The sequence below is a fragment of the Tiliqua scincoides genome, chromosome 4 (assembly GCF_035046505.1).
Source record: "Tiliqua scincoides isolate rTilSci1 chromosome 4, rTilSci1.hap2, whole genome shotgun sequence".
NCBI lineage: Eukaryota > Metazoa > Chordata > Lepidosauria > Squamata > Scincidae > Tiliqua > Tiliqua scincoides.
This window is the reverse complement of record NC_089824.1, coordinates 195508761-195524017: the sequence shown is the minus strand read 5'-3', so window position 1 is coordinate 195524017 and position 15257 is coordinate 195508761. Positions and strand designations below refer to the sequence as shown.

Below are 15257 nucleotides of genomic sequence, written 5' to 3'. Positions count from 1 at the left end.
GTAGAATCACAGCATTTTTTGGACATTGGGCAGGTGGGCAGAATGACCTCCAACTTTCCAGCCTTCCAGCCCTAATAGTTGATGATGTTCAGTTGTAGTTGGTGAGACACGGGGACATGAGGGGATCTGGGCAGTGATTGAAGTCCCTGGCAGATGGCCACGTTCCTTCAGTGGATCATAAAAGGGATACAGAGCCTATTTGAGAAGAAACTTCTCTCACAAACAGCGTGTTAAGTACAGGCATGAGGTTGTAAGAAAACACAGCTTACTCATTTCATTTCACTCATAACTCTGTGTTCTGTAGTCTGATGCCTACATTGTCTGTAGTCAGAAATATTCCATAATTAAAGTGCATGGTGTTGAGTTATAATGTGAGTCTGAGGATCTAGAAAGTTACATTAACAGATCTAAAACCATCCCATTCCCTTTGGAGGGAGAGATGTAAAAGGAATGTGAAAGGAGAACCGTTCTAAGGATCTGATGTTTTGAAAGTGAAATAATTGCTGTCAAATTGTAGATATTTCCTAAGCTATCTACTGTATTGAAAAATGTGGTTTTTTTTTCCTGTTTAATCTTTGATATCACTGTGTAAATTTATAAACATCTATGCAAAAATGTCCCATTATGCTATATCATGCTTGGGAGTGGGGGGAGGGGGGCTGTATTTTCCTCTTGTGACTGCAGGCTTCTTGGCTGCTAACTTTCTGTGTAGTTGTACTTACATTGAAATTGAATTTCCCTGGGATATTTCAACAATACTTTTTAAATTATTTCTTTCTTTCCTATAACCTCTTAAGGAGCTTCTACACAAAATTCCAATGCAGTGGAACCAGAAAAACAGGTTGACAACACTGTGAAGATGGCAGGAGTTATAGCTGGCCTTCTGATGTTCGTAATTATTCTTTTGGGAGCAATGCTTACCATCAAGAGAAGGTAAGTCTCTGCCATCTCTAATTTGCTTTGATCTAAGAAATTTAGGGCGCAGTCCTAACCAACCTTCCAGCACTGACCTAGCCGCAATGTAGTCCCAAGGTAAGGTAACAAATATGTCCTTACTCTGAGGAGGCCTCCTTGAGTGCCTCCCCACTGCAGTACGCAGAACATGCCACATTGGCACAGCTATGTCAGTGCTAGAAAATTGGGTAGGATTGCACCCTTATATTATTGTATATGTCTTTTGCCTAAAAATGCAGGATTTCGTGGGTGATAAGAGAATATATTCATGCTCATTTGGGGGAGCGGAGGCTGTGAGTTTAGGATTCCCCCCCCAAAAAAAAAATGTTTTAGATATATGCCTGAAAAGATTAGACCTCCTTCACATAATCTGTGAGCCATGAGGAAACCATTTATCCATGGTTCTGTTGCATGTGGCTGTGACTTGTGTGTGTGTGTGTGTGTGTGTGTGTGTGAGAGAGAGAGAGAGAGAGAGAGAGAGAGAGAGAGACCACCAGAACCATATGAGTAAGGCTGATTGCATTGATCTTGTATCACTTACATTGTCACCTTCACTTCTAGTTTGATAAATGTGTGAAGGGGGTAGAATACACTGGGTTCTCATTTATCAGTGTAAAGGATGTACAGTAGATAAGCATATCAACAAAAATTGGAAGTTCAGTGTTCTAGACCCAGTTCTGACCCTGGACATATCCATACTACAGACTTATACTGGTTAAGCAACCATTTACTCGTTCCATTTCACTGTTTCTAGCTCTTTCTTGGAATTGTAGTTTTCTGAGGGGAAAGGGATCTGTAACATACAACTGTCAACCCCTCACAAAACTGCTAATCCCAGGATTCTTTGGAGAGAGCCATGACAGTTAAAGTGATCTTATAATAATAAACCAATATAAATTTGCAGTATAGATAGGGCCACCTTGTACTACCTGAGCAAGTCATTTCACTTAGTCATAAGAAAGAAAAGCATTAACTCATGAACATGTTGGAGGCTAATTGTCAAGCACTTCCACTCCCTCAGATGAATAGTAGTATGTATGTATGTATGTATGTATGTATGTACAAAAACCATGTTATTAATAGTGCACCTTTGTTTTTGTGTGTGTATATATACTTGTATTTGTGTATTTGGTGAAGAACAGAATTTGCGATTTGTAGATGTGAATGGTGTTTCCCGTCTGATTTAGATATTACACGCTGTGAAATGTGTGGGATACTTCCAAAAACTGCCTTTCTATTCTTTTTTGAAGGAGCGGTGCAGTAGATCCCAGGTGATTATTAACTTTCTAAGTGTGGCTTGATTGTGCATGCTCACTGACAGCCATTTCCTCTGGACCATCCATTCAGATGGACAAAGTTATTAAAAACTTGCCCAGGGAAGAAAGGTTGTCTGAGGGTTTGTTTCAATTCATATCTGACCACCACTTGATGAAGTTGTTGCTGGCATGTATTGAAAACAAAGTTTTGAAGCCGTCCATCTTCTCTGCCATCTCTATATGCTTTCTATGTGAACCACTGGCTCTCACACTTTGAACCAGCATGGCATGTTAGCTGAATTTCCTTGCTCTCATTTTTTGACCTCCATGCCCACCATATACTGTGAAGTAGTGTTTCAGGTAAGCTGACACAGTCTAGCATCAAGAAGGCGTTTTGTTCTTGTTTTATACAAAGTTGGCTTTTGATCATATACCCATTTTTCAAAGAATTGTTTTTTTCCAAAGGAGACCTGTAGCCTGCCACATCTCAGCACCAAAATGGTTATGTGAGTTTGCACATGCAAGTAGCCCTGTTTTTCTGACATTAGTTGCACTAAATGGAGTCCTTTAATTGTACCAGTATCACTGCTCAATAATGATTTCAGTCGTATTTGTGTTGTATTGTAGACGTTCTGGCATAAGACTTGTTCTTCTGGAACAAACTCTATGTCCTAAGGAAAACATTTCCTTGATTTTGTTCAGTATGCTTCTTCTCATTTTCCCCAATTTCATTTTTCAAAAGTTGTACACAGAAACCTGCAAAGACAACCACTCTATCCACAAGCATGCATAAAAGATATGCCCATGCATTAATTTTGTCCTTAGCATTAAGTTTGTCAGTTTGCTTCAGTAAATGTTGCCAATGCTTAAGAACTCTATAGATAAGCAATGCAAAAACCACTTAAGCCATTTCTGCCCAATGTTGCATTACATATACACAACAGGGACCAAATGTGTACATCTGTGGGCAAGGAAAAAAATGGGTTAATACACAAGTATTAGGACATTCTATTGTATACTGTATGCATTCCTCTTATGGGTGTGTTTTATTAGTCAATCCAAGGTGCCAGAAATACATGACATCTTTTGGCAGCTTTAGTAATTTTTCTAAGCTAAAGGAAGAAAAAATCCACTTATTATGAAAGAAATTGTTAAAAAGTGAACTAGATTTCTGAGCGTCCAATTTGTTTCTTATTTCTCCCTCTACTGATTCCAGTGAAACACCATTCAAGAAATAATTGGAAAAGGAATGTGTGTCTTATGTAACAGAATCATATCATATAGTACAGTATAGTATTCTGCCTTAATGTGTTTGTCTAATTGCTTCGTCTTTTGAAATCCGATATCTCTGTTGTTCATGTTTTAAATCATGCACTCTCATTTCATGATCAGCTGGTTTGTATGTTTATATACACAATTATTCAAATCTGTATAGAATGTAAAGTCTCAAATTGTCAAAGAATAAGGTCATTGTATTTTTATAATAGATACTATACAATACTAGCTCATAATAAGACAAAAATAGCAAAAAGAAAATTCATCCTAAAAATACTTTCTAATCATTTTAATGGAGCAGCAAAGCCCTGCACGCCATGCGAATGTGACTGTCAATCAAATCCTAACTAAATACCCACTTGAGATGCAGAAGCACCAGCACAGCTTCTGCTGTATCCTGCAGAGGATTTTGGCTGCTGGAGGTCTTCTTGGGGTAAGGGGACATTACATTACATTACACAGAGTAAGCCCCAGCTGCTATGGGTCAACTTAGACCTGTTCCAGCTTAATCGCTGGTACAAATCTGAGTTGATCTGTACAGGTGGATCAAACCCAGGAAAGGTGGTCAGGATTTGGTGTGCGATGCTGCCACTGGACTCACCCCTCTCTTGGGCCTGATCTGCCCTCCTCCTTGCCCAGTTCCACCAACCCCCCCATTCCACCGTCCCCCTGCCCCATTCCACACCCTGCGTGGTCCTGTCTGGTCTGGTGGGCCTTTAGCCATCCTCTGGTTCATGGGAGGCTGCTTCAGCCTCTCCTTCAGTGGCTTACAGCATGCACCAGCGGAGGCCGCTATGTGACTGCATAAAGCATCCTATGCTGAGACAATGTTACTTACACCAATGGCCGCAAGAGATAGGATTGGGCCATGTGTTTTGTTGTTGTTGGCAACCTTCAGTCTCGAAAGACTATGGTATCATGCTCTGAATGGTGGTTCTGGAACAGCGTCTAGTGTGGCTGAAAAGGCCAATTCGGGAGTGACAATCCCTGCCACACTGGAAGCAAGTGCAGCCTGTCCCTGGTCTGTCTCCCTGGCTATGGGCCTTCCTTCTTTGCCTCTTTGCCTCAGACTGTTGGCCAAGTGTCTCTTCAAACTGGGAAAGGCATGCTGCACAGCCTGCCTTCAAGCGGGCCGCTCAGAGGCCAGGGTTTCCCACTTGTTGAGGTCCACTCCTAAGGCCTTCAGATCCCTCTTGCAGATGTCCTTGTATCGCAGCTGTGGTCTACCTGTAGGGCGCTTTCCTTGAACAAGTTCTCCATAGAGGAGATCCTTTGGGATCCGGCCATCATCCATTCTCACGACATGACCGAGCCAATGCAGGTGTCTCTGTTTCAGCAGTGCATACATGCTAGGGTTTCCAGCTCGTTCCAGGACTGTGTTGTTTGGAACTTTGTCCTGCCAGGTGATGCCGAGAATGCGTCAGAAGCAGCGCATGTGGAAAGCGTTCAGTTTTCTTTCCTGTTGTGAACGAAGAGTCCATGACTCGCTTTACTATAGTTACTTTTGACTCCAGATTCCTAGCGGCAGTGCATTTGCCTTCCACTGTAATTCTTACTTATATTCACAATTACAGTATTCCATTACACAATGGGCAATAGAGGACCTTGGTAGATTCCAATTATTTCAATGGAATATATTTTCACGTAATAGTATTTAGAATTCCTTTCTTAGATTTATTGTCTTATGTGGTGGGATGAAATTGTCTTGCAGTCAGGTACAGATCTCAAAGGAATTTGTCAGTTTGGTCTTATCTAGGGTACATCTGAAAACCATTCCTTAGTTTTCTGGTCACATTCTCTGATAGTCGCAGAAATGTATTTATTTAAAAGTTTTATACCCTGCCCTTTCTTCCTGATAACAGAGTGCCCAGTGTAGCTTACTGCATTCATTAAAATACAATAAAATTATACTATTTGTTGTGCAGCACAATCCTAACTTGCGCAAGGTTTGGGTGCTTAGTGGCTCAGCTCAGGGCAAAAGGAATTACTTCACCTTACCCCACGGAAAGGCACTGCAGTCCCAATGAGACTAATCAGATCTGCACCACATTCAAAGTTAGTGCAAATCTGAGCAGCGTGGGGCTGGCCAAGGCTGCCCAGAGTTTATACGATTCGGCATAACTGCCAGATCCTGGCCCTGCATACCGCTTCACACCCATGGTCCCACCCTCCACCCATCCTGGAACACCTCCCCCCGCCTCCTCCCTGCCCATCCCAGACCCAGCAACTCATCCTTTCTCTGAGGCCGGCGTTGGCACAGGGAGGCCAGCACGAGTCCTTGTGCTAGCCTAACCCCACTTAAGTCAGCACAAAAGTACTTTACGGCACTTTGTGATGACCATGGGCTGGCGCAAGGGACTTGCACGGGCCTATCTGCCCCTTAGGATTATGCCCTTAAAAATTTTGACTTTTAAGAATTACAAGAAGGGAAGTTGAAAAATGATAACACTTGCCTGCCCCTTATGCAAACCTGTTGTCCCAAAGTTCTGTGACAGTCTGGGTAGGCAACTATGTTTGCCCCTTGAAGAGTTTCTATAGTAGTAGTCTGGTGTTTCTTAAATGTTGACATCCTAGGAAGCTGCCTATACTATCTATTGATTTGGGATGTCCCTGAAGCTACATTTAACATTTATTCCTAAAATTCATTGCACTACTAAGTTAAAAACTTCTGAAAGGGTATACCTGTTGCTAAGTTAGAGCAGTATCACAAGCATAGTGATACTGTACCAGTATCCTTGCAATGTTACTGGTATTGCAAACATCATTAACTTCTAACACCATTTTGATGTAGCGTAACAATTTACATAACAGTGTATGCACATTTGAGGCCCAATCCTATCCAACTTTCCAGGGCTGGTGCAGCCACAATGCAGCCCCAAGGTAATGGAACAAATGTTCCCATACTTTGAGGAGGCTTCTGTGACTGCCCCACCCCCAGAGGATGCAGTTCATTCCCCATTGGCACAGCTGCATCAGCGTTGGAAAGTTGGATAGAATTGGACCCTTAGTATGGTAGTAGTATAGTAGTAGAAGTAGTGTGAAAAATATGAAAGGACACTGGCCCAAATGCCCTATAAGTCAATCCAGGGTACTGTATGGGTGAGGTCTAAGAATTACAATTTTCCAACACACAGCTGTGGCATAGTTATCAACTCACAATGCTGCAAGGGTGCATGTTTCTGTAGTAGCCAGGGCCCTTAGGAAAAATATGCAAAAAGCCCACGCTACTTAATTCTTCAAAATATCCAAACTTGAATACCAGAGTGTGTCCTTAGCAACTTAACTTAGTGCAACAAGACACACATCTTACAGGGTCCCAAGACCTTCATAATTCTTTCTATTGCCATCAGCCTGTGTTCACAGCTAGACAAGAACAACCACAGGGGCACTGAACTGTCTATCAGCTGTTAACAGCTCCACAGGCTATAATTGGCCTAATTACAGGGACCCAGCCAAGTAAACAAAACAGTAGAGCATCCAAGCAGCAAGACTGAATTTAGGATGGTACCAATTCCCATGTACCCACAAAGAAGGCAAGCTTATAGCTTAAGTAAATTTATTAAAGAACAAAGCAGTTATAGTTACATCTCTTTTAAAGAAAGACATAAGACAAGGTAAAGAAGACCCATAGAGACAAAGACATGCATTAAAAAAAATAAGCAAAAACTGGCCTGAAACCTATCGCATATGAAGTAATTAGCTCTCTGAGCATAGTAAGAGTATTGTTGTTCCCCCAAACCTGTTCTCCCAAGTTTGACACGACAGCCTGTCCTTGCTGCAGTTCTGGTTGAAGTGTTGAAAAGAAGCTCTGATCGCTGTTCCAAAAAGCACCACGCTTTGTCTCCCCCAAATCAGGGGGAGTGACCACCCAGTCTGGAGACCAGGCCTGATATCTCCTGACTAGATGATGCAATACCTGAGGTCACTAGAAGTCACACACCACCCCCACCAAGTGGCACCCTTTCAGCTGTATTAAACCTTACTGACTGCGATGTCCTTCTTACCAAGCACCAGGGGCTTAATCCTTTCCGAATTCCTTTTGGCCAAAAGCAAAGCTGATAAGAAAGTAAAAGCCTCCTTGTCACTAATCACACTGATTCCCTCCAGCTGGCACTTAGCAGCTTCAGCTCTCTCAAAATGGAGGTAGCTACATAAAATGGAATGAACCATGGCCTAGTTTTTCATTTGCTCTTTACAAGTAGGCAGAGTTAGAAATAAGAAGAAGAGATGATAGTAATTCTTTTCTTTGAAGTATTCAATTCCTTTTCTTTGGAATAGGTTCTTTGGTCATAGATGGTCACATATGAAAGAAAACATTCTGTAGAGCTCTAACGTAACTATTGAAGCTTAACTCCAGCAGTTACCAGCCAGGTGTGGCATCAGACCGAGTTGGGCATTTGTCCAGGCCAACGCCTGAATCCTCAATACCAGTGAAAATGGTAATCACCCAATGTGCCATTAGATGGGTGGGCTAGATGTGCCATGAAGGGCTTTCCATTTTCTCTTTGCCCAAAGAGAATAAGAAGGGAAATGGAAAAAACTAAGGCTGCCTTTTGCGAAATCCATACTTTTTCATATTATAAACCACCAGCCAATAATTAAGAAAGTTTTGCTTGATATAGTTGTTGCAAGGGTGAAGAAAGCAAGACTCAGTATCAGGAGAGATAGTTTTCAGGCTCTTTGTGCGAATTGCATGCAATTGGCCCATGGGACTCTTGTCTCAAAGCATGGAGCCCGGTTTTGATGGTCTCCAGACCATTTGTACAATTTTCGGTCCTTTGTGTCAAAATCTAGATTTCCCATTGGCTGAAATTTTACATCAGAGATGGGGCTAACACCTAATAGGATACAGATAAGGTACCATTTGCATTAAATATACCTGATAGGTACATTTCAGGTTACACTTTGCATAAACATATTAAATTACAAAGTTTTCAAAAACCAGCAGGGTGTGCTATAATACCATTTACCCAGTGTTGAATCACATTCACATAAATCAGGCCAATTATACAGATTGTTTTGACAAGGTTTAGAATACCATCATTAACAGAGAGCACAAAATACTTAAAGATAGGTGTGAAGGCCAACATGACTTCATCTTGGCAGAACTTCACAACCATCTCGTTAGTGCACCCTGATACAGTTGCCTAGTCTCTTATCTTTTACACCTGTTGCTTAACATAAGCACCGTGGGGCCCAGTTTGCAAAGCCAAGGTTTTCTGTAACACAGCAAAGCAGCTTTTGGTTCCTTTTGTTAAAGAGGTTTTTAAAAGCTTTACTAAAAACAAGCAATTTGGTTTCTATGGCTTAATTTTATGTAACTTTTGTGACCCTTTTACCTTGGGTACAGTTTGGCATCAAGGGATCACTTGGTTTCCATATTATGTATGCTTTTGTTCTAAAACTATAAAAGTATAGTTACAGAGTTTTTCTGATAGATACAGGTGTGTTTTAAATTTTGCCAAGTCTCTAGCCTTGCCTGGTACTGTTATCTCTGAGCTAGATTCAGAAGTGTAAACAACCTGAAACTGAGGCTTCAAGCCCAACTTCAGCCAGCTTCTTTCAATCAGACTCGCAAAAATGATTCTTTATTAAAGCCAAGCAGATTGTGTGTTGCTATACTTTATACTGGGCTATCCAGTGCCTTTATGTATGCCTTTATGTGGTAGCCTTTACATGTGGGTTACAGTCTGGGGTCAAAGGTCACCGTTCCTTATAGTAAGACATCTCAGCATGATTGGACAAGGGTAAACTATTATGGATCAGGAGCTTTTAAGCTGAACAATAAAGACTGAAAGTGAGCATGAGAGATAGGAGAAAGTTTGGGCCCCTTTGTCCACTTAATCTGTTGATGCCCTCCAATTAGCAGTGATAATTCTATTTAACCGAACAAGTTGATCAGAGATTGAAAAATAACTTGGAGTATGGAAACATATTGAGAGAAGTGTTTTAGCCATGTCTGTTTTGCTTTGAGAACTAATGCAGACTAGAAACATACTGTAATGGGAAGCCTTCCAAGGATATTGATGGACAGGAGCAATTTGTAGAAATGGATTCTTTAGGAGGGTAAAACACCTAATCATTAAAACAGAGATTTGCCCTTCCATTATAGAAAAACAAGCACATGCAGCTTAAACACTTTGAATTCAGCTTCCATAAAAAGTATAATTTCTCAGCCCACAGAACAACTAATACAAGATTCTCTTGTCTTTTAAAGCAATGAGGCAGAAAAGTAGTAATTTAATCAGACAAACTTGAGGCACTACCTTCAGACATCAGAGTGACATCTGCTCATGGCCCAGGGCATTATAGCTGATCGGTAATAGACACAATTCATTTAATTTTCCTGGATGTAGCGTTTTGCTAACCAAATGTGAAAGTGATGACATTGTGGTACTTTGTAAGAAGAAAATCTTTGAGGGTTAAAAAAAAAAAAAAGGGCTTCCAGAAGGAGTAAACATGCTTGAAATTAGGGATGGGTGAATAGTTGATGATTCCATCTGACTGACATAAACGCACTCAAATTGAGATGCTTCTAGGAAGCTTATAATTACCTTGGGAAATTAATCCTTGTTGAATATTAGCACTTCAGATCTGTTTGACAATATTCAAGCTCTGTCGTATTAGGAAGTTTGTCAATCCATATGATTCCATTGAATACCTGCATACAGAGTTGAAGCTGAATACATGAAGGGAGCCAATACAGTTTGCCAACATTTCAAAATGTTATTTTGCAGCTGCAATGACTGCAGAGCCAAAGTGTGGGAATGAGCTCATTCAGGCACTCTTTGGTCCCTGAAAGCATGCCAGGGAGCCCAAAAGCTGTTCTGCCTTTTCTGCTCAAGCTGGTTGCTTCATAGCTTGGATGCAACTGAAGCTGCAGTTGTCCCAGGCTCTGGCTCCATGGAACCAGAGGTAGAGGACACTTCCTCAAAGCCCAGCCCTTCTTCCTTTCTGTGTTACATAACTCTGCTTATCCATTCTAGGTGAACAAGAAGGCACTTTGCTTTTTATTGTCTGCTATTGAATTGTTGCATGAATAGGGCTATACGTTCATCACTCTTGTCTTGGTTTCTTTTAATTTGATTTTCATTTCCCTGCTCTGGTTCTTCCATGAATCCCTAGAGCCAAAGGATACCAACCTGCAAAGTACTGACTTGGATGAATCATGCTACTTCAAGAAGATAGAAGATAGTGGTTATACAGGTCCAGCCTTGTTATACACGGATTTTTTATACACGGATTTGGCTCAACATGAATGGCAACTGCAATTGAGAAGGAATGTGCTGATCCCTGGAGAAGGGAAAAATGCATCCCTTTAAAATCAATTTAAAAAACTGAATAGTCCTTTAACAATAGCCTTGTTAATGAGAGGGGGGGAGGGCAGCTGGCTGACAATCCATCAATCCTTCTCTCTCCAGGGGACCCCTCCCTTCCCCCTGAGCACATGAAAGAAAGATGATCACTTTGCATTGGTGAAGGGAGGGGCTGAGTGAAATGCCTTTCTAAGCACTTGGAGGATGACTGATTGATGGATTATCTTCTTAATGACTCTTATCTTACATCACAAAGGTCAGTAAGGCTGTTTTTAAATCACCGGAGCAAGGGAACTTTGTTTTTTAAATTGATTTGCTTTAGTGCATTTTTTTGCCATCCACGTGAGCTCTGGGAACCCTCGTGAATAATGAGGCTCAACCTGTACATTGTTTTACACTGCAAGACACATTTTAAAAAATGCCCCAGCATATGGTAATAATGCTAGCAACTCTGCTGTCACTGAGCAGTCACAATGTACTTCATTGATTATTCTTCTGCATTACTAATCCATAGAAGGTACCACTCAGTACATCAGGTCTCCACTCATGTGTGTGGGGGGAGGCATCTTTTCCCAGTCCCACCCTGCAAGAAATGTGCTAAGCCACCCTTGATAGGGTCTGAGAGGGCCTGCCAGGCTGTTTTGCAGCATGAAGGCCTCCCCTGCGCCATTCTTTGCACCACAGCAAAGAATAACCTCTCGGGTGTAGGAAGATTGCATGTAGATTTGCCTGTTGAAGGATTCAAATACTGCTGGAGTACCAGTGATTACACAAAGACACGGTGCCAAGAACACTTGTATTGGAGTCCACATGAGGGTAATACATATTTTTGCAGAGAGAGGAGAAAGGAGGGATGGAAGCTACAATAGCAAGTGCACAGGACAGTGTTATGTGGTGGGAGCTTATTTGTGTTTTGCAGTGTGCTGGAAACAAGGGCTCCTATATTGTGAACTGGATACTAGTTCTCCTGGGGGCTGGGGATAAGAATAGGCCCTCAGTTTGGCTATACTTGTCGTAAGAGGTGACTAAACAACCACCGGGTAGATGGGACTCATTAGCCTGGGAAGGCAGCTCATCTGATTGAAAGAAAACTCTGATCCCAAACCTCCACTGCCTTGTGGCTACATCCAGTTAAGGAAAAGGCTTCAGGAGTCAACCTCGAGGCAAAATCCAGAGCCGGAGTCCCTGAGGCAGTTCATGGCTGAACACAGTCCCGTTCTGGCAACTCCTGCGACGCCGCTGGAACCAACCGTATTGGCCTCTGCCTTTCCATTGGACCATTTCAGCGACGTGGAGAGGGGGGATTTGCTGCATGGGAAACAGTCTATCCTCCATATCTACTTTACCCAGGCTTCGCGCACTGGAGAGGACACTGTTCCAGAACCACCATTCAGAGCATGACACCATAGTCTTCTGAGACTGAAGGATGCCAACTAGTTCCATGTTCTAACTATTGAATACAGAACATTTGACTAGTATAGTATAAGATCAATTCTAATTGCATAAATGTGGGGGACTCTTTCTGTGTTACACCCGTCCCTTGGGGTTTTAGGAAAGGATAGAGGGGATTCAAGTGTCATACGTTCAAGCATGGTCTCCCCCTTTCTGGTGGACACCCTTTCTCTTGCTTACATTTATGGTGTATCTTGTGCTTGCAGCCCTAACGGCTGGAGTGGAGTTGAGGTAAGGGTCCTGGTGGCTGGTATTGGTGTTTAAAGTTGAGTCCCTTTGGGGAGAAAGGCAGGGTAAAAATAAAGTAGTTATTATTATTATTATTATTATTATTATTATTATTATTATTATTATTATTATTATTATTATTATTATAAGTGCCAGAGTGCCTGTAAAGAATTTTGAAAAGAAGTATTATCTGCCAAGATATCAAACTCTGTGGTGAGATCACTATTCCCTTACTGGGGCATATATTCTCCTGGTTTGTGCTATGATTGTCTGCAAAGTTAGTTGTCATCTTATTGTGCATCATTTGCTATGGCTTGTGAGACAGTCATCTTAAATCTATTAAAGTTACACTTTAATAGCAGTGTAACTGACAGCACCTCCTTTGCAAGCATTACATTATATCATAATCGGAGACCAGACTGATGCCTGAGTAAACAGAGATTATCTGATTAAATCCCAGTTTTCAACACCATGTCCTCAACTCTGCCTTGTTTCTGTCTTGGGCTGGTGGTACGGTAGTCTTCTGTCAGTATAAGAGTATTACTATACCAGCGTCATCTTTTCCCACTAACATAGCATTGTGCTCTTCTTGCACAAAGGGGTGTGTGTGTGTGTGTGTGTGTGTGTGTGTGTGTGTGTGTGTGTGTCACCTAGTAGGTGTAATTCAAGGGTAGGAGTGGGTAGTCTGCTAAAGACTAAGTGTTCTAAGATTTTCTCCTACAATCCAGTAAATACAATCAGTAAATAACCTTTGGAGTCTATTTGTGTATTACTATTGCTGTTTCTCAAACTGTGGGTCAGGACCCACTAGGTGGGTTGTGAGCCGATTCCACGTGGGTCACATAGTACCTATCTCAGCTGCCGTTGAAAATACTGAGCACACAGGGCATACAGGGTACAGAGTTTCTCGGCAGGGTGGGCTCTAGTTGGGAGAGAGGCATGGTGCTTTGCCCTTAATAGATGAGAATATGGAACACTGGAACACTGGATCCTTCTCCAACACACAGTGGGCTGTGTGGTTGGAGAAGGATCCGAGTCTGTGTTCTCTTCGACTTCTGAGCTGGAATGTTTTAATTCCAAGCTATGCAAAATAACAGTGCGAGCATGCTGCATAAAGGGACCTTTGGCTAATAGCAGTCTGAATTCTAAATTTATGACGTCACTTCTGGCCATGACATCACTTCCAGGTTAATGACATCACTTCTGGTGGGTCCCGACAGATTGTCATTCTAAAAAGTGTGTCCTGGTGCTAAAAAGTTTGAGAACCAGAATATAATGTAGCTGAAAGATGTTTACACTGTTCACACATGATATGCAAGCATTAATTATGCTACTTAAGGATTTTGGTGTAGCAATTATTGTAAAAATGTAGCCAGCTAAAATACCTTTGTATAATTTTTGGGTCTTTTCCCCTTCATCAAATGTATTCATCGTGCACGTTACTTGTTACATTATCTAAATCCTAAGAGCATCTGCATTCACAGAAGTACTTCTATTCACATGGGGAATGGCTATTTTCACCAATTTCTGCCTTCATTCATTGCCCCTGCATCTCCTCACTGGCTTCTGTCATGAATGGAAGAAATTCTTAGGATACATTTCTTTGTCATTTTCCCTTGTTATGCTTTTGAAAAATATATAAATTTTAAAAAGAAATGAAAGCTTGCATAGGTTCTTGGGAGTTTCTGCAAGCTTCCAATAGGGTTGCTCCAAAATTACAGACTGCGTATTTGCTTAACTTCTCATATTAAAAGCTCTTGTGGAAGTGCTTTTAAAAGGTAATGCATGAGTAAGATGATAAAAAATGAAGTTTGGGCTGAAAAGGGCAAAACTTGGAATGGCGAAAAGGAATAGATTTCTCCTGCAAATTCTGAGCCACTGCAAAATAAAATAGAGAGAAGCAAGAAGCTGCTTCAGCCCTCTTCCTCTGTCATTGCCTCTTGGCTGGGCATTTGCCCTGATCTCTCTCACTTGACTGGGCCAAAATAGAGAGAGAATGTTCACTCCTAGAAGTAGCAGCTGCTACTGATACTGTGTCTTCCTCCTTCCTGCTTTCCCAGGGTGAGGGAGGGAACTTTGGGCCCAATCCTGAGCCCGGTGCTCTGGCTTTCTGCCACAGCACACTGTTGCAAATGTGCCGTAAGGCACATCTGCAAGGCTTACTGCTGGCCCACGGCCATGCTAGCCCAGCGCTGGGCTAGCGCTGGACGGGTGCCCGTCCTCTGCTGCTCGGCGGCCTCATGGAAGCGGCACAGTAAGTGGGGGTGGGGAGGACCGCGGAGAGGGGAGGCAGGTGGAGGGCGGAGAGAGGGCGGGGAGGAGGCGTGCCAGGGGAGGGAGGGAGGAGGGTCCCGTGGAGCTCCACTCTACCAGATCCAACGCGTTCGTGTGGGGCTCGGCGCCCTACACAGACGCCTTTACCTTAGGTCAGCGGTAAAGTGAATAGTCCCATTGCAGGGCTTTTTCCCTTACCCGGGAGAAGGGGATGGAAGTCCCCTTCTCCTGAAGCACCACCCGCAGCAGGCTGAGGCGTGCAGGATGCGGCGGGAGCCGTTTGCTGCAGTTGCGCGCCCCGGGCAGCTCAGGATTGGGCTGCCAGGCTGCAATCCTAACCACACTTTCCTGAGAGTAAGCCCCATTGAACAAAATAGAACTTACTTCTGAGCAGACCTGGTTAGGATTGCACCCTTTGACTCTCATATGCATTCATTTTTTTCCTGTTCTGGGCTTTCAAATTAGGAAGTGGAGGAGAGGAAGAGGGTTGTAGAAAAAGAAT

General features: G+C 42.5%; 1 protein-coding gene across 1 annotated transcript in view; it reads left to right on the top strand.

Annotated features, from left to right (window-relative positions):
• The window catches only part of PTPRT (protein tyrosine phosphatase receptor type T), a 556684-nt gene that overhangs the window by 444191 nt on the left and 97236 nt on the right, over window positions 1-15257 (top strand). The window contains exons 15-16 of the mRNA XM_066624691.1: window positions 798-933; window positions 2205-2225. Coding sequence (XP_066480788.1) covers window positions 798-933; window positions 2205-2225 — 157 coding nt within the window. The remainder of the gene's footprint in view (window positions 1-797; window positions 934-2204; window positions 2226-15257) is intronic.